Source organism: Saccostrea cucullata, unplaced genomic scaffold (genome assembly GCF_032062105.1).
Source record: "Saccostrea cucullata isolate Sc308-1 unplaced genomic scaffold, CSIRO_AGI_Scuc_v1 ctg218, whole genome shotgun sequence".
Taxonomy (NCBI): Eukaryota; Metazoa; Mollusca; class Bivalvia; order Ostreida; family Ostreidae; genus Saccostrea; species Saccostrea cuccullata.
The window spans coordinates 278,250-300,896 of NW_026930772.1; the positions used below are offsets into that span (position 1 = coordinate 278,250).

Consider the following 22,647-nt stretch of genomic DNA (forward strand, 5'->3'; position numbering starts at 1 on the left):
AACAGAATGTCTTTTAGCTTAAAAATTATATATACTTCATATGACATACATGTACAAATAGAAAAATAAAATTATTTATGATACAGAACCTGGAACATAAATAATCATTTATAAAGTAAATGATATTCCTTTTGTGATACAGCTAAGTTTGTCATTCTTCACAAGATAATCGTCTTTGCTTTGCATGTAAAATATATGAATTTGTTAAATATATTGAATTATATTAACAAATGGCAATGTGTTTGTAAGATGTCGGCCTTTTTACATCATAGGAGACATCAAATTTCTTAAATGAGATTAATAGATATCCTTCCTGTCGCACTTCTGTCTATCTTTCCATTTTCTGTTTTTGCGGTAAATCAATGCTATGAAAAACAATGTATTTAGGAACATATATGTTTTCCATAAAACAGCCTCCCCGTCAATGTTAATTTCTCTACTGACAAAGTCTTCTTCGGTTACAATTGCTCCGTCCTTCCTAACAATGGCAGCACAAGAAATGTCGTCTGCGTGCTTCACATCCTTTATGGAGAAAACGATAACTTGCTTCACATCTGTGTGTTTCTTAATGATAGATTCAATTGCAGAGTGTAGGACCTTTAACCTCGAAATCAACATGACGTCAGACACCCTTCCGAGTACTTCCAAGTGACCTCCCTTAGTGATGTGACCAAAATCGTCCGTTTTGTACCATCCAGTACTTTCTGGGTTCGTTCTTCATTCTTAAGGTATCCTTTAAAGGAAGGAGAGGATCGAACTAGATTTTCTCCATTCTCTCCGATAGGAACCATCCTTTCATCAGATCCTACGACTTTAATTTCTATTCCAACAGAAGCAACTATTCTGACTAAATCAGCCGACGAACGATATGTATTCTGTGTCATGGTCCCTAGTTCAGAAGCTGCATACACGTCTGAAAAAAACTCATACTTTATACCTATAATAGACAAGCAATCTGCAGGGACAGGTTGTCCACCAGTTATAACAGAGTGGAATTTCCAGGGAATATTGTCCATGGCAAGCATTTCCAAAAGGAATGGAACAAGATAGGTTCCAATATTTGCTTTTTCTTTCAGAGCAATCTTGGTAGAGAGGTTAACAGATTAAGATATCGATGAAAACGCAAGTGTACTTGATAGACACCAGCCAGGATACCCTCCAAGCCAAATGAATGTTCTATTATTGAGGTAGACAGGTACTTCTTGTTTCTCTTATATTCCAGTAATGTCAATGGCATCGTCTAACTTATGGGCAAGTTGTAAAGAAATAATGGCTCCATTCCACAGCCTTTAGACGTCCTGTACTGCCTGATGTCATTAAAATACCTCCGACACCCACGATATCGTCTCTCCCAAAGCCTTTACGTACAAGTCCTTTCGCAAGTTTGATGGAATCCTCATAAAGCTGGCCGTATGTAATTGATTTTCTTATGATGCCCATTTCTGAACAATTATTTGCATGGTTGTGTAAGGTGCCTTGATAAGGTGCCTGGACAGCATACCTCAATAACAAATTATGCCTGAATGTATCGGTATGTAGTTGATAAATATGACCCAGCTTCAGTGCATTTGTTTTCTTCCGTGGTTCATTGTAAAATTTTAAAACATTACAATGCCTACAAGTCAAAATCTACATGCAATAATAATGGTACGATCGAATATAAAGTTTCATTTTAGTCTATTCTTTATGAATATATTGATACATACAAGATGGAAATGTTTTGAAGTAGATGAATAATTTTTATTTTTAATTATTAGCTCAAAAACAAACATTAAAAAATGTACTCATTTAAAAAGACGCCTGGTATTATCGTTTTTCTTTTCAAATTGTAGGCTAATATTTCCATAACTCAACTTTACATTGTTTTATGTTTCCTAAATGCGAGGAATACACAAATTTCGTGTTTCATTTCTGTCTATCTTTCCAGATTGTGTTTTGGGAAAATCTTTGTCGTGAAAACGAAGTTTTTGGGAACACATATGCTTTTAATGAAAACAGTCTCATCGTCAGTATTTATTTCTCTGCGGACAAATTCGCGCAAAACTTCTTCGGTTAAAGTCTCTCCGTCCTTCCTAATAACGGCAGCACAAGGGATGTCGTCTGTGTGCTTAACATCCTTAATCGGGAAGACGACAACATCCCGCACACCTGGGTGCTTCTTTATGATAGATTTGATAACAGAGGGTAAAACTTTGGATCCCGAAATAACCATGACATCAGAAACCCTTCCAAGTACAGTTCAATCGACCACCTTTTGAGATGTGACCGAAGTCGTCCGTTTTATACCATCCAGACGAAATGAGCACTTTCTTGTTTCGCTCTTCATCGTTTACATAATCTCTGAATAGAGGACATGAACGTATAGCTATTTCACCATTCTGTCGTCAGATCCTATGACTTTAATTTCGATTCCTTCAACTGGAACTTTTCCAGTTGATGCAATAGATGTACGACTTATATTTACTGTCATTACTCCGATCTCTGTGTTTCCATAACTGTCAAAAATAACGTCATAATAATATTTCCCGATTCCATCCAAACATTTGGCTGGAACAGGTCGACCTCCTGTAATTATTGAATGGAATTTCCATGGAAAAGATTCCCTTGAAATTATTTCTAGCAGAAAAGGAACGATAAAGAAGCCAGAGGTTGGTTTTTCTCGCTCTATAATCTTGGACGAAAAATCAATCGTGTCCGAAATTTGTGGGAATGCAAGTGTACTCGAAATAGTTATACGTGTTCCTCCATATACAAGCTCACAACATGGATAGCCTCCAACCCAATAGAAAGGTCGGTCATTAAAGTAAATAAATGACTCTAGGTTTTCCTTTTAAGAAATCAATGTCACATACTCTTTGACCATTTTCAATAACGTGATAGTGGCTTCCTTGTATTAGCTTTGGACGCCCCGTACTACCAGCTGTTGCTAGAATAACTGCAATATTATCCGGGTCTATTTTCGGAAAATTAATATCCTCATCGCAGAGTAGGTCTGAGATTGTCAGGATTTTTCCGATAAATTCAAGGGACTTTCTCATACTATCCATTTAAGGGAAGCTACATCTGACTCTCTAACAGAGTCCGTTTCTGGATCAATCTTAGCAAGATTATGAATTGTTTCCCATTAGTTATCCTCATGTCCTGGGTCAAAAATCAACATTGCACAACATCCAACATTGTTTAAAAGCTCTGGATTCAGGGTACCTGACTTGTTTAAGAAGGGAAAATGAATTGGACGGGGACCTGATAGTTGCACAGCATAAGTATTCACCAGCCATTCTGGAGTATGGTTTCCTCCAACACCCACGATATCGTTCCTCCCAATACCTTTACGTACAAGTCCTTTCGCCAGTTTAACAGAATCCTTGTAGAGCCTGTAGTATGTAATCGATTTTCGTTTTAGGTCTTGGTTGTAAGACACGAAAGCTTCTTGGTCAGGCTTCATGGACGCCCATTTTTGTAAAAGTTTTGGTATTGTTGTATAAGGTGCTGCGAAGACCTGATTTGAACGGATGTAACTTAGTCCATCTTCCAAGCCTATCCCTAAACCAATCTGACTCAAAATGTATATCTGAAATGAAGAAATTGTGACGTTTTTAGGAGAAAGGAAAAATTTTAATATGCTTTATCTTGCTACAACGAACTATTCTAGGTATAATGGTTATCTTTTCTGGCAATCTTCACTTTATTATCCTTTTCCAATTCAATGCCCACACTTGTAAAAATAAAATCCCTCAAATAAGGTTCTTAAAGATCTAAGATACACATTAATTAATCAAATTATTAAATAAGTTAATGTTTGCACGTATTTTAATTTAAACCCAGGTAAATCTTCTTAATTTACTTCATTCGTAGAGAAAAAAAGCACTGAAGAATTTTGATAGTATTGTTTTCATACATATTCTGATAGTTATCTTTACACAACAAAGTCAGTAATGTTGTTCACATTATTAAAGAAATGACTTTAATTGCTACCATAGCAGTTTATTCTTCTTAATACATTTCAAAGGTACTTTAAAAGGTGAAAAAATAACCAAAGCCCATGCAGGATATACATGTTACTGGTAAGGGAAATATATGAATTACTCCTCTCTTACTTCTACTTGTGTCTTCTAGATACTCACTGATCTTAACACTTTCCCAATATACAGCCCAAAAGCTGTGTTCCTTTCAAAGTCAAGCCTTTTATCAGATGAAATATTCCATTATCATAGCCCCCTGTGAATGTCAAGGCTTAAGCTAAGTCAATCTTGCATGAATTATCCCTTGTTTTACCTATTGTTGATGTCCCTGGCATACCCAATAAGCTAAGACTAATTCCTTTTATTTACATTTCATTGTAAAATAAAATTGTAAATTTTCATTTAAAAAAAATGTCTACTTAATATAGATTTCACGAGGCCTTGAATGTTAATTTGAATTGTTCCCGCCCAATGACGTCAGACGCAAAGGCGGACGCACGACAACTACATGTATATTAGGCCTATTTAACCCCTGACCTTTCGCTAATTGGCAAAATACACATTCCAGATAGATTATTCAGAGATCAACTTACCTAATTTTCAAAGAGTAAAATATTATCACAGAGAAAACAAAGAGAAATAGAAATATTTAGGAATCGTCATAAAACGAGGTAAAACTCGTGGATTTCATGGAGTTATTCCTACAGGTGTAGCCAACAGTTTACATTCTCACATAAGTAAATTTTGTTATCGCATGGATTCGATCATTCAATCTTTCACATAAACAAGTTTTACACAAATTATACGTTTTGGAAAAATTAAAAGTAAAATTTGGCAGGCAAAAAAAGTCCTTAGCTTTCAATTAAGCAGATTCCACTTTTTGATAAATGTAAAAGGGCAGCTTTATTTCTAATTTCTTGACTCCTCACCTATTTAATGAACATGTTCAAACATTTTATACCGGAAAATAAAGGTGCATACTAGTACATGTATGTCAAAAGCAGAATTAAATGACATTATGTGGTGTACATTTATTAATCTCTTTCATTTTTACATTACTCCAGGATTCTTCATGTGTCAATTCATGCAGTCTTTATAGCATATTAGTCCATTTTCCATTTTAAAAATTAAATTCTTAAATTATGGAAATTATGCAAGTACACGAAAATATAGGACAAGGACTTTGTTTACGCGAACTATCGTACTAAACAGTGGTTTCAATAACCTGATACCAGGGTTGATTCAAAAGTAATGTCACAGCTGTATCTTTTATATTTCGGGTCATATTATTTTTAAATATTATTAGATAAAATTGAATTCTTCAAAATGTTTTATTTGGTATATTTGAGATTGTTTCTATTTCTCTCTATACAGTGTTTTACTGTACTAAGGCTCTTCACTTCACATATATGATCTCGTAGTGGCTTAATATGAATCTTCATATTTCAGAATTTATTATCCTTGTAACAGAATGTCTTTTAGCTTACAAATCATATACCATACATATGTTTTAAAATTATCATTATTTTGTGATTTGAAATAAACATGATTGATTAAAGAAATGGAATTCAGCAATTTGCACAGTTTGTAATTTTTACGAGAAAAATTTCTAAACTAAAATTTTCATGTAAAAACATTACTTACTATACAAATTGAAATTTACCAGAACATTTTTTTTTAATAAAAATTTCTGTCTATCAATTTATCACATGAGAAAAATATTACTTCAGATTGTCTTGATGAGGAATGGATATCTTTTTTGTCGCACTTCTATCTACCTTTCCAGTTTGTGTTTTTGGAAAATCCATCTTGTGAAAAATAATGTATTTGGGAACATATATGTTTTCTATAAAAACAGCCTCGTCGTCAATATTAATTTCTTTGCGGACAAAGTCGCACAAACCTTCTTCGGTTACCATCGCTCCGTCCTTTCTAACAATGGCAGCACAAGGAATGTCGTCTGCGTGCTTAACATCCTTTATGGAGAAAACGATAACTTGCTTCACATCTGGGTGTTTCTTAATGATAGATTCAATAGCTGAGGGTAAAACCTTTAATCCCGAAATCAACATGACGTCAGACACCCTTCCGAGTACTTCCAAGTGACCTTCCTTTGTGATGTGACCAAAATCGTCCGTTTTGTACCATCCAGACGAAGTCATTACTTTCTGGGTTCGTTCTTCATTCTTAACGTATCCTCTAAAGGAGGGAGAGGATCGAACTAGAATTTCTCCATTCTCTTCTAGGGGGACCATCCTTTCATCAAATCCTACGACTTTAATTTCTGTTCCAACAGCTGGAAATTTTCCGACTGAAGCAGACGATGAACGATATGTATTTTGTGCAATGGACCCAAGTTCAGAAGCTGCATATACGTCTGAAATAACCTCATACTTTATACCTATACCAGACAAGCAATTTGCTGGTACAGGTTGTCCACCAGTTATAACAGAGTGGAATTTCAAGGGGAAATTTTTCATGGCAAGCAATTCCAAAAGAAATGGAACAATAAAGAATCCACTGTTTGCTTTTTCTTTCACTGCAATCTTGGTTGAGAAGTTGACCATTTCAGATATCGATGAAAACGCAAGTGTACTTGATAGAGTTACACGTGTTCCTCCTGTTATGGTACACCAGAAAGGATACCCTCCTATCCAAAAGAATGGCCGATCATTGAGGTAGACAGGTACTTCTTGTTTCTCTAATATTCCAGCAATGTCCATGGCATCGTCTAATTTATGGGCATTTTGGATAAAGAAATAATGGCTCCATTCCACAGTCTTTGGACGTCCTGTACTGCCTGACGTCATTAAAATGCTTGCAGTATCTTCCGGGTCTATTTCTGGTAAAGTGATTACATCGTCGCAGAACAGGTCAGATATCGTGAAGAATTTTTCTGATGAACTCAATGGACTTTCTAGTACAATCCACTTAAGACCAAATATCTCGGATCTCTTTACAGAGCCCGTTTCTGGATCAACTGATGCGAGATTCTGAATTGTTTTCCAGTGGCCATCCTCATGTCCCGGGTCAAAGATCAACATGGAACATCCTCCAATGCTGTTCAACAAATCCTTTATTCCATTTCCCGATTTGTCCAAGAAGGGAAAGTGGATGGGGCGGGCACCTGCTAGTTGTACAGCAAAAGTACTCACAAGCCATTCTGGTGTGTTGTTTCCACCAACACCCACGATATCGTCCCTCCCAATGCCTTTACGTACAAGTCCTTTCGCTAGTTTGTATGAATCCTCATAAAGCTGGCCGTATGTAATTGATTTTCTTGTCAAGGTTTGACTGTAGAAAACACAGACTTCATTTTCTGGCTTTAGAGATGCCCATTTTTGTACAAGTTTTGGTATGGTTGTGTAAGGTGCCTTGATAGGTTTTTGTGAACGTATATAACTAAGCACGTTCTCCATGTTGCTATGAAGGTGAGAATTTTATACAAATAAACCTCAGGGCAAATCCAGTCACGACCCACTAACCTGGCAATAAAATGTATTTCGCTCGTACTTTAACGATGCATACCAAAAACAAATTTTCTTTAAAAAAAATTTAATGCAAATGAAGTCACGTTGATCTAGATCAAGTCACCTTAGTGCGATAAAATGTATAATGTAGTTAAAAACAGGTTTTAAGCGGTCGGTTTTCCTCAGATGTGTATAAATGTAACAAAAACTAAAACATCAGGAGAATTTGATTCCATTGAAGGAATAATATCGCTAGTTTTTAGACACAACTATATAATACCGGAAATAATTTAATAATCGTAAATAAGACGAGTCACACACACAAACACACCCTCTCTCTCACCCTCACACACACAGCAGACAAAAGCATCATAATATAAAAAAGAATGTTTTATGTTGTTTTTCTGAATGACGCGTGAGAGGGTGTCTGTGTGTGTGTGTGTGTGTGTGTGTGTGTGTGTGTGTGTGTGTGTGTGTGTGTGTGTGTGTGTGTGTGTGTGTGTGTGTGTGTGTGTGTGTGAGTGTGTGTGTGTGTGTGTGTGTGTGTGTGAGGGTGTGTGAGGGTGTGTGTGTGTGTGTGAGGGTGAGTGTGTGTGTGTGTTAGGGTGTGTGTGTGTGTGTGAGGGTGTGTGTGTGAGGGGGTTTAAGGAAAAATGAACTATAACTTTCTTGATATTTATAAGTCAACATAATTTTATTTGAAAACTGCATGTGAAAAACACAGGCACTTGTTTCGGTAATAAATTTTTAACCCATAGTATAATATAGTGTTAATAATAATATACAGTACTATGGGTTAAAAATTTATTACCGAAACAAGTGCTGTGGTGAAAAACTGAGAAAAAAAGGCATTGCTCAACAAACAAGATGTGTTTGTGAAATACTAATACCCCTGTATTGCAGCATTTGGTGAAGGTTAAAACGTGAATGCCCTAGTACTTACTGTTTAAAAGTTATGGCCAAAGTTAATTTTTTTTAATTGTGTCAAACTCAAAATTCAAGGTAAAAAGGTCAAAACATATATTTTAAAGTTAAAACAAGAATCTAGTCATTGGTTTTGACAGCTTATCAACGTGATTCATTAGCATTTGTTCAATTCTTAATTCACAAAGAACAATCTGTAATCATTCATAAATGTACTTATTCTATTCCAATCCTGTCAATGGAAAAGTTTATCCTTATAATGCAGTGTTAATGTATGCCTAGTTGAAAGGTCCAGCTCGTCTCACATTTCTGCAATGTAATTTGATTGAATTTTGCACTAATTCAAGAAGAAATTTAAAAAAAACTTACAGGTAAGATAATTCTGATAATTTTCATAACTGTCAAAAATAACGTCATAATATTTCCGAAGTCCATCCTGACATTTGGCTAGAGTAAATTGACCTCCTATATTTACTGAATGGTATTTCCACTGAAAAGAATCCATATCAATGATTTTATAAGAAAAAGAACGATAAAAAAGCCAATGCATGGTTTTTCCTGCTCTATAATCTTGGACGGAAAATCAATCGTGTCCGAAATTGATGGAAATGCAAGTGTACTTGAAATAGTTATGCGTGTTCCTCTATATACAAGCTCACTACATGGATAACCTCCACCCCAGTAGAAAGGTCGGTCAAAAGTAGATGAATGGCTCTTGTTTTTCTCTTAAGTAATCTATGACCCCTGCCTTACCCAACCTTTGGCCATTTTCAATTTCGCAATAATGACTACATTGAATAACCTTTTGACGTCCCGTACTAACTGATGTTGCTACAATAGCCGCAATATACATCGGGTCTATTTTGGGTAAATTAATGTCCTCATCGCAGAATAGGTCTAAAATTGTTAGTAACTTTTTCGATGAACTCAAGGGACATTCCTCAATCTGATTTTCTAACAGAGCCCGATTCTATATCAACTGTAGCAAAATCCTAAATTGTTTTCCAGTGGCCATCCTCATGTCCTGGGCAAAAATCAACATAGAACAACCTCCAACATTGTTTAAGAGGTCTTTTATTATACTACCTGACTTTCCAAGAAGGGAAAGTGAATTGGACAGGCACCTGCTAGTTGTGCAGCAAAAGTACTCACCAGTCATTCTGGTGAGTTGTTTCGACCAACATCTACATTATCATCCCTCGCAATACTTTTACGTAAAATTCCTTTCGCCACTTTAACAGAAATCTATACAGCCTGTCGTATGTAATCGATCTCTGTGTTAGGTCTTGGTTGTAAAGTACGAAAGCTTCTTGGTCAGGTTTCAGGGACGCTCATATTTGTAAGAGTTTTGTTACCGTTGTGTATGGTGCTGTGAAGGCCTGATCTGAACGAATATAATTAAGTCCATTCTCCATATTAGAAAGCAAAACTTAATTTGGAATCCCGAAAACTTTAGATATAAGCAAAAGACAGTGATTTCTGAAAAAGAGAGAGAGAGAGAGAGAGAGAGAGAGAGAGAGAGAGAGAGAGAGAGAGAGAGAGTTGTGAACGACTTCGGACTGGCAGTAGTGAAAATAGTTCAAAAGTTATGTCCTTGACAATTATTACAAAGTAAGGCAATATTTTTAAGCCCCTCTGGATAAAATATACTGTTATCCACTTTTGCTGCTGTTATTTTCCAAATGCTCTCACCTTCTGAGGTGTCATTTCCTACTGCGCCCAAAATTTGTTCCGAAAATCGATTTACTAAGCAGCTAGGTTAAGATCGCCCATAGGAAAAACTTAAAATATACTTGTCAAAATTTCTAAGTCCCCACTTTTATTTTTTCAAAAAGTGCAAAACCTTAACTTCAGTTTACTAGTTGCTTACAAATTTGCCTTTGATTTGCAATACTTACCTGTCAAGGCCAAAAATATTGTAATCGAATGTGTAATTACTCGACCGTGACCTTTTTTGTTAAAAAGCATGAAGTTCGAGTTCCATATGTTTTTCGGGTGTATTCTTCAAATTTTTTACTTCCATGTGTTCTCCATCTTTAATTCATAACGAAAAACAGAAAATGTGACCAAAATCGTCCGTTTTGTACCATCCATGCAGACGAAGTCTCTCTGGGTTCGTTCTTCATTCTTAACGTATCCTCTAAAGGAAGAAGATGATCGAACTAGAATTTCCCCATGCTCTCCGAGAGGAATCCCTCTTTCATCATATCCTACGACTTTAATTTCTATTCCAACGGCTGGAAATTTTCCGACTGAAGCAGTCGACGAAAGATATGCATTTTGTGCATTGACCCTTAGTTTAAAAGCTGCACATACGTCGGAACAGAATTAAATGCACCTCTTCATGTGCCTTTTGAATGCAAAGTCAGTATCATTGATTTTGTGTGGCAGTAGCCCCCAAGTTTATACCATAGCAAACCAAAATTTAATACTTCCCTCCTTTTTTTTTTTTTTTTTTTTTTTTTTTTTACTAAAGATGACGTTTGAAACCCCGACAAAGTCATTGACACAGCCTAACAAATTTATCAAAAAAATTTATAAAAAGTTATTGTAATTCTTCAAACTGCAAATATAACAAAGACTACAATTCATCAAAAACATGATCTGAAAACTAAAAAAGATCAATTAACAAAGCACATGAGCCACAGCGTGCATATGACTAAAATGTTTTTACTGAAATTGAGATGCCATCACTTGAATTGCTAATGAAGGACTGCACTTTGAACCAAGGATCAGGATCATGAAACAGACTTAGACTTAATTTTTTTTTATTAATCACTGAAAGAATTTCTAATTTTGCATAGGCACTCCCAATCTTAATTGTTAAAAAGAATTACATATACTTTACTATAGTTATGTTTATAGTATAGTAGATGTAAAAAAAAATTGAACAATTCAGATTGGGGGTGCCTATGTAAATTTGCAGATTACAACATTTTTATGATGCAATATTGAAAAAAAATATTTTGATTTTTGTCTGCTTCACCTACTCAACATTTTAGAACGCTATGACTATTTTGACTTAAGCTTTAGATGTTTCATGATCCCGGGGCCTGAACTTTGCATAATGACCTTTGATTGGTCAAAACAAAGCATTAATTGGACACCTAACTACATGTTTCTCCTGTTTTCTACAGTCGTTTCCTTACGTTCTCAATGATGAGTAACAATATGTTAATTGCTATGAAAACAAACATATAACTGACTAACTTCTTTTCTAGACTTATTATTAAACCATGACCATGCTTGTTGTAAATATTTTCTGAATCTGTATATCCCTTTAAAGATTTGTACCCTTTTTTGACTTTACCTTTGTTCCTGGAGACCACACTTACAAACCAAATTATTCCTAAATATATGTAGAGGACAAATACGACCAAGATTCAGTGCATTTGAATGTGTTCTTGTGTGGTTCATTGTAAAATTGTAAATCATAACAATGCTTATATATGTATCAAGTCAAAATCTTTTTAATGGTATGAATATGAAATATTGACTTTAGTCTATTTTTTATGAATATATTGATACATACAAAATAGAATTATTTTAGAATAAATGATTAATTTTTATTATTTAATAGTATTGGCTATATAAGAACTCTAAAATTATCTCTTTTAAAAAGACTCCTTATATTATTGTGTTTCTTTTCAATTTGTGGGCTTATTTTCATAACTTAAAATTGCATTGTTTCTGTTTGCTTAATGCGAGGAATAGACAAATTTCGCGTTGCATTTCTGTCTATATTTCCAGTTTGTGTTTTTGGAAAATATTTGTTGTGAAAAACGATGTGTTTGGGAACATATATATTTTCAATGAAAACAGTCTCTTCTTCAATATCTATTTCTCTGCGAACAAATTCGCGCAAAGCTTCTTCGGTTACTGTCACTCCGTCCTTCTTAATAATGGCAGCACAAGGGATGTCGTCTGCGTTCTTCACATCCTTTATGGGGAAAACGACAACATCCTTTATACCTGGGTGTTTCTTTACGATAGATTCGATAGCAGAGGGTAAAACTTTGGATCCCGATATAATCATGGCATCGAAAACCCTTCCAAGTACTTCCAATCGACCATCGTTTGTGATGTGGCCGAAGTCGTCCGTTTTGTACCATCCAGACGGAGTGAGTACTTTCTTGTTTCGCTCTTCGTCGTGTACATAACCTCTGAATGGAGGACAGAAACGTACAGCTATTTCACCATTCTTTCCAAGAGGAACCATTCTGTCGTCAGATCCTACCACTTTAATTTCGATTCCTTCGGCTGGAACTTTTCCAGTTGATGCAAAAGACGAACGACTTATATTTAATGCCATTACTCCGATCTCTGTGGTTCCATAACTTTCATAAATAACGTCATAATATTTCCTAATTCCATGTAAACATTTGGCTGGAGTAGGTTGACCTCCTGTAATTACTGAATGGAATTTCCATCGAAAAGAATCCCTCGAAATGATTTCTAGCAGAAAAGGAACGATAAAAAGTCAGTGCATGGTTTTTCTCGCTCTATTATCTTGGTCGAAAAATCGATCGTGTCCGAAATTGATGGAAATGCAAGTGTACTCGAAATAGTTATACGTGTTCCTCCATATACAATCTCACAACATGGATAGCCTCCACCCCAGTAGAAAGGTCGGTCATTAAAGTAGATGAATGGCTCTTGTTTTTCCCTTAAGTAATCTATGTCCCCTGCCTTACCAAACATTTGAGCATTTTCAATTGCGAAATAATGACTACATTGTATTAGCTTTGGACGTCCCGTACTAGCTGATGTTGCTATAACAGCAACCATATCTTCTGGGTTAATATTGGGTAAATTAATGTCCTCATCGCAGAATATGTCTGAGATTGTCAGGATTTTTTCCGATGAACCCAAGGGACTTTCCAACACCACCCACTTAAGAGAGGTCACATCTGATTTTCTAACAGAACCCGTTTCTGGATCAATTGTAGCAAAATTCTGAATTATTTTCCAATGGCCGTCGTCATGTCCTGCGTCAAAGATCAACAAAGAACACCCTCCAACATTGTTTAACAGCTCTTTTATTGTATTACCTGACTTGTCTAAGAAGGGAAAGTGAATTGGAAGGGCACCGGCTAGTTGTACAGCAAAAGTACTCACCAGCCATTCTGAAGTATTGTTTCCTCCAACACCCACGATATCGTTCCTTCCAATGTCCTTACGTACAAGTCCTTTCGCCAGTTTAACAGAGTACTTGTAGAGCCTGTCGTATGTAATTGATCTCCGTATTAAATCTTGGTTGTAAAACACGAAAGCTTCTTGGTCAGGTTTCAGGGACGCCCATTTTTGTAACAAGTTTGGTACTGTTGTGTAGGGTGCTGAGGAGGCCTGGTCTGAACGAATATAACTAAGTCCATTCTCCATATTAGATAGCAAACCTTAATTTGGAATCCCGAAAACTTTAAGATATAGGCAACAGATAGCGATTTCTGCAAGAGAGATAATTTCAACTTTAGTGTATATAATAACTTCATTTGCAATACTCTACATTTGCTCAATATAGGGCTGATTAGTAGCTCATAGAAAATATTACGAAGGGTGTAAAAATATAAGAGTACATTTGTAGCATGTATCTCTTAACGAGAGAGAGAGAGAGAGAGAGAGAGAGAGAGAGAGAGAGAGAGAGAGAGAGAGAGAGAGAGAGAGAGAGAGAGAATAAAAAAATCGAACTAGTAGTCGTGAAAGCAGTTCAAAAGTTTTGTCATTGACAGTTATTACAAAGTAAGACAATATTTTAAAGCCCTCCGGATAAAATATATCGTTATCTACTTTTGCTGCTGTTATTTTCTCATATGCACTCACCTTCTGAGGTGTTATTTCCTATTGAGCTCAAAACTTGTTCCGACAATAGATTTATAAGTTGAACAGAATATTTAACAATAGGCCCATGTAAACGTAAGCTTGGCAAGACTTACAGTGGTGTGGAGTTTGAGACATTGAGTTTCAAAATATTAATGTTCCCATTTGAAAGAAAGCAAACATCCCCTTAGAATAATTCAACATTTATCATTTTTTATCCTGCAACCACCCCTTGCATTGACCTAATAAAGGTAACCTAATAAACCAAAGCTTTGTTCGGCCAATGCCCTAATAAAGCCTCATGCATGTATTCTGACGTTCTAAAAGCATTGTGACGTCATGCATATTGCAATGTTTACGCCATGGTGTCATAGTTTCAGCTGCAGAGATGTGCCTAAATCTATCGAAAATAGCTAGTTTTGGACGTTAAAATGTAAAAAATATGTTGCAGGATAAACAAAATACATGATAACTGTCTTGAAATATAAGCGATATTTGGGCTCGGGTCGAAAACGTTAGAGAGCTCAGCAAGCCTCGCCCCCTATCACGTTTTCTTACCCTTGCCCAAACATCGCTTATACTTCAAGACAGTAACCAATGTATTTTATATATATCGATCATAATGTAACATCACTTTTTATCAGTCAGTTTATATCATCAATCTGTATATCTCAATACTTCATAATTGTTGAGCAATTCACGAAGTTTTACAAATAGGGTTGTCATCTCTTTTAACCTTTAGTAATTGGTTTTGTCTATGCCGGTCTCAGAAATGACAAAAGTCCTTTCACGTCCTGCCTGTGAGAACTTCCTTTACATGTAATTCGGCAAATGTTTTTACATCATAATCCTTTTTTTTTTTTGCAGTTTTAAAATTCAATTCATTTCTCTTGAAGCTGTGTGGATTCTTTATCTTTTGTATCATTTCTATATTGACTGCACAATATTTCCATTTCTAATTTTTTTTCTCTGTGATAACTATTAGAAAGTTGTCGGAGTTTATTTCTTGATAATTCTGCAGGAATGTAAATTAGGCAGGTCGATAGGTCAGGAGCTAAGGAGGCCTAATACGCATGCAAATCTCGTGCGCATCTGTCTCTGTGTCTGACGCTAAGGAGGCCAAATATGCATGTAAATCTCGTGCGGCTGCCTATGTGTTTGACGTCAGTGGGCGAGAACTACTAGTATTGAAATTGGCATGGAAGTCCTCGTGTAATTTAAGTCTATGTCTACATTTTTTAAAGTCTAAATCTACTATTTATTTCACAATGAAATGGAAATATAAGGAATCACTGTCTAGTTAGTATAGTATGCCAGGGACAACAACGATAGTGGGAAACATGGGATAATTTATGCATAACGGGCTTCGCCCGTTATGCGAATTATCCTATGTTTCCCACTATCGTTGATGCCCTGGCATACTATACTAACTAGACAGTGATTCCTTAAATCTTTATAGGTTATTATAGATGTTTTAAAGTATATCTAAATCTTAATAACTAATTTTAGTTGTTTAAAAGTATATACACTTAACAAGTCTGAGTGTTCATTGTAATAAATGTATTTATTCAAAAACTACATGTTAGAATGGTATGATATTTTCAAATGTTTATAACCAATGAGTCTTCTCATCAATTCTTGAAAGAAAATTATCACCGATGTAAACCAATGTACCATGACGAAACTTAAAAACAATAAATCTGTACTTTGCGGCACGTTGCTTTGTGTAATCAGCATCTTTTATGACCATTTTCAATTTTTGAAAACTGGTTTGACTAAAATGACCATGGAGAAAGGGAGGAGTGCAGTTGGAATGTTGATATCTAGATCATTCTTGCACCACGTTTTACCCACTCATATTTTAATGTTTAATTGTCCCTGATATTTAACATGTATAAAGCACATCTCATTTAAACATATTTTTCTATAGGTTGTGTGTCATTTTCATTGCCAATTTGTCACAATTTTAAAGTTTTGCACAAAATTTCATCAAACCGGAAGTGATCTGAATCTTCTTCTGAGGCCAAAGTTTCGCTTAACAACCAGATTAAAAGTTTGTTACATGTTCTGAAACAATTTTAGAAACATTAGAACAAACAACTTAAATGATAAAAAAATAGGTGCTCGTGGCGGCAGTCTAATATCATCTCAAACAGTCTGAATCATCCTTAAAGAGGTACACTTACGTGCGTCCAAGCATATTGACCAAAAGGTTTCTGTGACGATGAACTGTAAATGCCTCGGATCTGAATCCCCTTGAATACATTTGGGATTTTTGTAAGGAATGTCAAAGCCCCCTCCCCTTCTTCCACACATTTTCAACGGTTTGGAAAGATCCATGCAGTAGGTGTGACAGCAAATGAGTCATGTTAAGGGATACATGGTATCCATGAGAAAAGGATGTCTTGCAGTAATTTAAGCGAGTGGTTGTCTTATTCCATAGCTATTATTTTATGTAAATTTTCATTTTGAGGGTACATCATGTCTTTGACACTTTGCTTAAAATTCTGACGAGATATTAGTACTTAAACAAAATTTACGCAACATCGAACTGAAACATGCATCATTAACTATGAATGTAAGAAATTTTGTATTGTGTGCATTTGTTTTTTAAAACTTAAAAAAATGTTAGGTGAACACTTAAAGGTTCGGTACAGTGTACTCTAAATCAGCTTCAATTAGTCCTGTCACTTAAATTATCTTTATTACAAATTACATCGTGATAGAATGATTAGTGTTGTACAATCAAGTTATGCACATGATTGAAACAGACTTTTGATCCTCCATCTCTTCACTCAACTCCACTCTACTCCGTAAAGCAGTCCAGTCTCAATTTTACTAAACAACAGGTTCACAGAAAGTGGGACACAGACGTTCTATTACGTAATTCAATTAACAAATAACTTAAAAGCCGGGGTTGGTCTAGATTTTTGTCCCCCGCTTGAAAAGTGGGGGATATTGATTTGGGTTTGTCCGTCCGTCCGTCTGTCCGTCCGTCTTTCTGTCTGTCTGTAACGCTTTCGTTTCCACACGATATCTCGAGAACCCGTTGAGTTTTTGCAAAGAAATTTAGCATAGCAACTCCCTATGGACTAAAGAAGAACCCTATTGATTTATTGAGGTCAAAAGGTCAAAGGTCAAGGTCATAAATAAGCAAATTCTGTCTGTTATAATACTTTCGTTTCCACACGATATCTCTAGAACCATTTGAGTTATTGCAATGAAATTTTACGTAACAACTCCCTGTGGCCTAATAAAGACCCCTATTGATCTTGAGTTCAAAAGGTCAAAGTTCAAGGTCGTAAATTTACACATTCTGTCTGTGTGTAACACTATCATTTTCGGTCGATATTTCAAGAAGATTTTGAGCTTATTCAATGTAATTTTATACCAAAACTCCTTAGGACCTCTCTCACCCATCTCAAAGTGCCCCACCCCGTTTGTTTTATTAGTATTTATAGTATTACATGTCGCTATTTTTAGCACAGGGGCATGAGGAGAGTTGTTGCGTATAAAACAGGTTCTCGGCGGACTTTATGTTCTTATTACATCTATTTGAACTGTTTAATAAAGGCTAAATAAATCAAACACCATGGATTGTGTAAAATTTTGACAATATCGAACATGAATATATACATGTATGTGACTTCACTTCTGCATATTTGACTCCATGTAAAGCGATTCCGTGGTCTAGTGGTATGTTTCTCGCTTCCATTGTGAGAGGTCCCGAGTTCAAGTCCCGGAAGGACAACTTTTTTTTGTGAAATACTTTTTTTTTTTTACTAAATAATAGTTTTCAGCACGCGAAATGAAAAATTTACGAGGTCTGGCTTGTACAAACTCATAAAATCATCATTACAGTGTGATAAATATTCCATATAAAAAGAATCTTCTATACACATAATAAAGAATAAGTAAGCAATTAAATCTTTACATCCATAATGGTATATTTTATTTGCTTCAGTATACATGCATATATACATTTAATAATTCTACAAATTCAGTGAGGGGGATCCAACTCTCTCCCCCCCCCCTCCCTCCCCTCGAACTGCGCATGTTTTACTTTTTCCTTAAGCGGGGGACACAAATTCTCTGAAATAGCTTATTTCATAAAATGTCATCACTGAATTATTCAATCAAAATTGATTTAAATGAAACTGTATACAGGGTTATTTTCGCCCTTTCACGCTTGCAAACAATTTTGTCCCGTTTTAAATTCGCCCAGTTATAGTTTTATTTAAGAAATTATGGGGTATTCTTTGAAATCGCCCCGTTTTAGATTCGCCCACATGAGGGTAGGGCGAAAGGGGCGAAATTAAAACGGGGGCACTGATGGATATTGATAAGGGAACGCATAATTACTTTTACCTCATGTTTAGCATGTTTAATATGTTCGAGGCTCTATGTAACTGTTGTAAACTTAAAATGTTGAAGCTTACTTCAACTCAAAAAGAAGCTATTGAAAATTAATTTCCATGATTTTCATGTATGATTACGCCCATTAAACACTTCAATAGACGACAATTTTTGAGAATCATGCCAAAAACATACTTTTCTGAAAATCAATGTGGCAGGATATCGGATGCATTAACGGAGGCCAATCGATATGTCAGACTGTTAGACAATTTAACATGTCAAAAAGTGTGATTTCACGTTTGTGGTACCGGTACCACCAGACAAGGAGAGTAAAATTAGACCAGGTCGTGGTTCCAAACGTAAAACAACAGCACGTGATGACCGTGAGCTGGTGCTGCTTTTCCTACGTAACAGATTCAAACCAGCATCAAAAATTAACTGAGTTCAGGGCAGCAAGAAGAATAAGAATTTGTGACCGTACGGTCAGAAACAGACTTAAGCAGCGGGCCTTAAGTCACGTCGTCCTGTTGTTGGAGTGAGGATAACCGCTGAACACAGGCGTCTCAGAAGAGCATGGGCTACACAACGTCAAGCAAGACAACTTCGACACTGGCGCTATACCATGTTCAGCGATGAATCTAGGTTGAATGTGGACAGACAGTCGAATTCGCGTTTGGCGACGCCTTCATGAACGTCACCTTCAGTGTACCATCAACAACATGATTCCTATGGTGGTGGATCGGTGATAGTGTAGGGGGCATAATCTACGACCACAGAACAGACCTTGTTTGATTAGATGGAAGGGTGACTGGTGTCCATTACCGAGATAAAGTGTTTCGGCCTGTTGTTCTTCCTTTCCGCCGTAGAGTGGGCATACATATTGAGTTTCAACATGACAATGCTCGATCACACACGTCTCATGTCAGCAGGGATTTTCTGACGCAGAACAACATCAGGGTGTTGCGATGGCCATCCAGAAGTCCAGACCTTAACCCTATTGAACACCTCTGAGATGTTCTTGGACGTCAGGTGAGGGATCGTAGTGATGCCCCACAACAGACACTTAATGCCATGTTCCAGGCTCTGCAAGAAGAGTGGCTTGCCGAGCCCTCTCACGTTTTCGACCCGCGAGCCCAAATATCGCTTATACTTCAAGACAGTTATATCATGTATTTTGTTTATCCTGCAACAACATTTTTACATTTGAATGTCCAAAACAAGCTATTTTCGACAGATTAAGGCATATCTCTGCAATTGAAACTACGATGCCATGGCGTAAACATTGCAATATACATGACGTCATAATGCTTTTAGAACATCGGAATGCATGCACGATGATTTATTAGGGCATTGACCGAATAAAGCTTTGGTTTATTATGTTATTTTTATTAGGTCAATGCAAGGGGTAGTTGCAAGATAAAAATATAAAATACATGGTTACTGTCTTGAAATATAAGCGATATTTGGGCGAGGGTAAGAAAACGTGATAGAGGGCGAGGCTTGCCGAGCCCTCTTACGTTTTCGACCCGAGCCCAAATATCGCTTATATTTCAAGACAGTTATCATGTATTTTGTTTTACAAGTAACATTACGTCAATTTTTCGGTAGCGCTATGAAAGCGTAACGTCAAACGTTACCAACATCGCGCGTAACGTCTATAAGATGGCCGATAGCGGCAGTCAATTTATACTAACGGTATATGTCCAACAATTTTCACTAACTTTATATGTGTCACGTGTACAACATTTTCACTGAAAAATCAATGACACATTGCACCTAAACCGAAAAGTGTACGAAGTGACCACATGCAATGTAGATTCCATGTACACTCAACACCAACGTTATAATTATGTGTAAAGTGTCAGGAAAAGTTTCATATACATTCTACATCTATACCCCTTGAAGTTCACTTAAATAATAAAATGCTTTCTTTGGTTGATAGTACAGAAAATAATGTCGCAGCTGTTGCATACACATTTGTATTTTTTTCTGCAATAGCTGCGACGTCAATTCCCGTGCTAACAACCAAAGATAGCATGTTATTGTTTATATCTATACATCTGTATTAAAAATCATTCAAAGAAAATTTAATTTATTTGAATATTATATATAAGATGTAGAAGATGAATATATGTAATTGTATTCATAATTGATGGAACAACAGGTAATTTACTCAGTAACTCATGACGACCCTTTTCATAAACCAGTTATTTATTTGCTCTTTACTTTTTATTTACCAAGAAAATTAATTTGCCCGCATTTCTCCTGGGTCTATGAGAACTTCATGGGGCAACGTGCGGGAGCAACACAAAGAAACACTGGCTCTGTTTTGATGCTTGATACCATTTTTAGATGTAGAGTGTATATGAAACTTTTCCTGACACTTTACTTTATACCCGCCCACTTTTCTAGCCCGGACTGGGGGGGGGGGGGGGGGGGGCCCCAGGGGTATAATGACGAATGCTACCGTAAATGCAATATGTATCGGGCTCATCGTTGAAAAAAAGGTTGAAGAAAACGGACAGTGATTCTTTAAACAATAAATAAATCTGTTAAGAGATTATCAACAGATAAAATACACAGGCAACTGACGAATGGATGAACCCTACACACCCCCCCCCTCCCCCAGCTTCTGAGATTTTTCATTAGACACATAAACTTATCAAAAATACAGTCATGATTTCATAGTCTATCATTCTTATATTTGGGTATCTAATAAAAATATCATTTTCCGCTTTTGTCAAGAAGATGGGCGAATAAGACGGGCAGAATGCCTATAGTGCGACAGATAAGAAGTGAAAATTATAATCCCAATTGAATCCAAATTTTACTTGATATTTCATCTAATATTAAAGTATACTTTATGTAAAATCTCTACAATTTACAAAAATCTCACAAAGACTGAAAATATTTGCCTATGAAAAAGCTTATACACACTAAAAAGAACAAAAACGATCATTTTCTCATACTTAAACAAAATTTTTCAATATGGGTGGGTCTTCTCTCCATTTTTTTGAAAGATGATCCTAAAAGTGTGCAATAAAATACACATTTTTTGGTTTTCAAAAACATGGAGAGAAGACCCACTATACCTTAAAAGTACACTTTTATGACACAACATTAGCATCTTTCCGAGAAATACTTCAAGTCCATATATTTACATTTCCAATGTCTTTGTCCGAGATAAAATTACCAATTGTAAATGTAATTTATTTCCTCATGAATGTCTTGGCGCGGTTCCAAAAAAAACCACGTGTAGGGCGGGACAACACCTAGAGAGAAGCAGGCTTGGAGCCCGTGGATTGGCGGAATCAAAGCATGTAAATATAAGGAATAACTGTCAGATTTTTCGAATTCATGAAGATGATCAATGGATTGGCTTGTGTGATAATTTTATGCATAAACGCCTTCGGCGTTTATGCAAATTATCACACAAGCCAATCCATTGATCACTTCATGAATTCGAAAAATAAGACAGTTATTCCTTAATTAGTCGCGGGTCATATCACAAACATGATTTAAATGCCTTAAATCACTATGAGCGGTGTAGCATAGTGGTTAACGCGTTAGTCTCAAAGCAGTATGCTATTGACACGTCGTATTTTTATTGCCAGGGTTCGAATCCTACGAATACCATCTAATAATTTTATGAAAGAAAATTTTTTACGAGATTTTTTTTTCTCTCAAAAAAATTTTTTTTCTCATAATTTCTTTTTTTTTTTTTTTTTCAGAGTTTTTATTCAACAAAAATACAAGTTAAGTTTTGAGGCAATACCTCCTAAGAGGTCCTCCGTGTATTCCTCACCTGGGGTGCCAGGGGTCCCCTGGATTGGAAATTTAAAACATATATGTATATTAATATACAAAGAATATAATCGTAGATTCAAAAATATTTTTAAAGGTATTCATATAGATATATATATATATATATATATGAATTGTGTCTTAAAAAATACTAATACTCATTGTTATTTCATACATTCTTACTATAAAAAATATGATTTTTTTTTCCTTATATGTCATATAATAAGACGATGGACCACTCACAAATTCGGAGGTACAATCCTTACATACCACAGAGTCCATATCATAAATTTACCTCCGAAATACAAGATTAC

General features: G+C 35.8%; 1 protein-coding gene and 2 pseudogenes across 1 annotated transcript; all 3 read right to left on the minus strand.

Moving 5' to 3' along the window:
- Positions 1–297: 297 nt before the first annotated feature.
- On the minus strand, positions 298–3,445 carry LOC134230068 (uncharacterized; annotated as a pseudogene).
- Positions 3,446–5,657: 2,212 nt separating this feature from the next.
- On the minus strand, positions 5,658–7,381 carry LOC134230050 (medium-chain acyl-CoA ligase ACSF2, mitochondrial-like). The gene has a single exon (XM_062711820.1). It carries the CDS (start codon positions 7,379–7,381, stop codon positions 5,684–5,686), a length of 1,698 nt encoding a protein of 565 aa, XP_062567804.1. The 3' UTR covers positions 5,658–5,683.
- A 4,648-nt stretch (positions 7,382–12,029) lies between these two features.
- LOC134230051 (putative acyl-CoA synthetase YngI) lies at positions 12,030–13,779 on the minus strand (annotated as a pseudogene).
- Positions 13,780–22,647: the final 8,868 nt, after the last annotated feature.

Excerpts from the sequence above, each read along its gene's own strand:
- LOC134230050 (XM_062711820.1), bottom strand. The coding sequence starts at position 7,381 with ATGGAGAACGTGCTTAGTTATATACGTTCACAAAAACCTATCAAGGCA.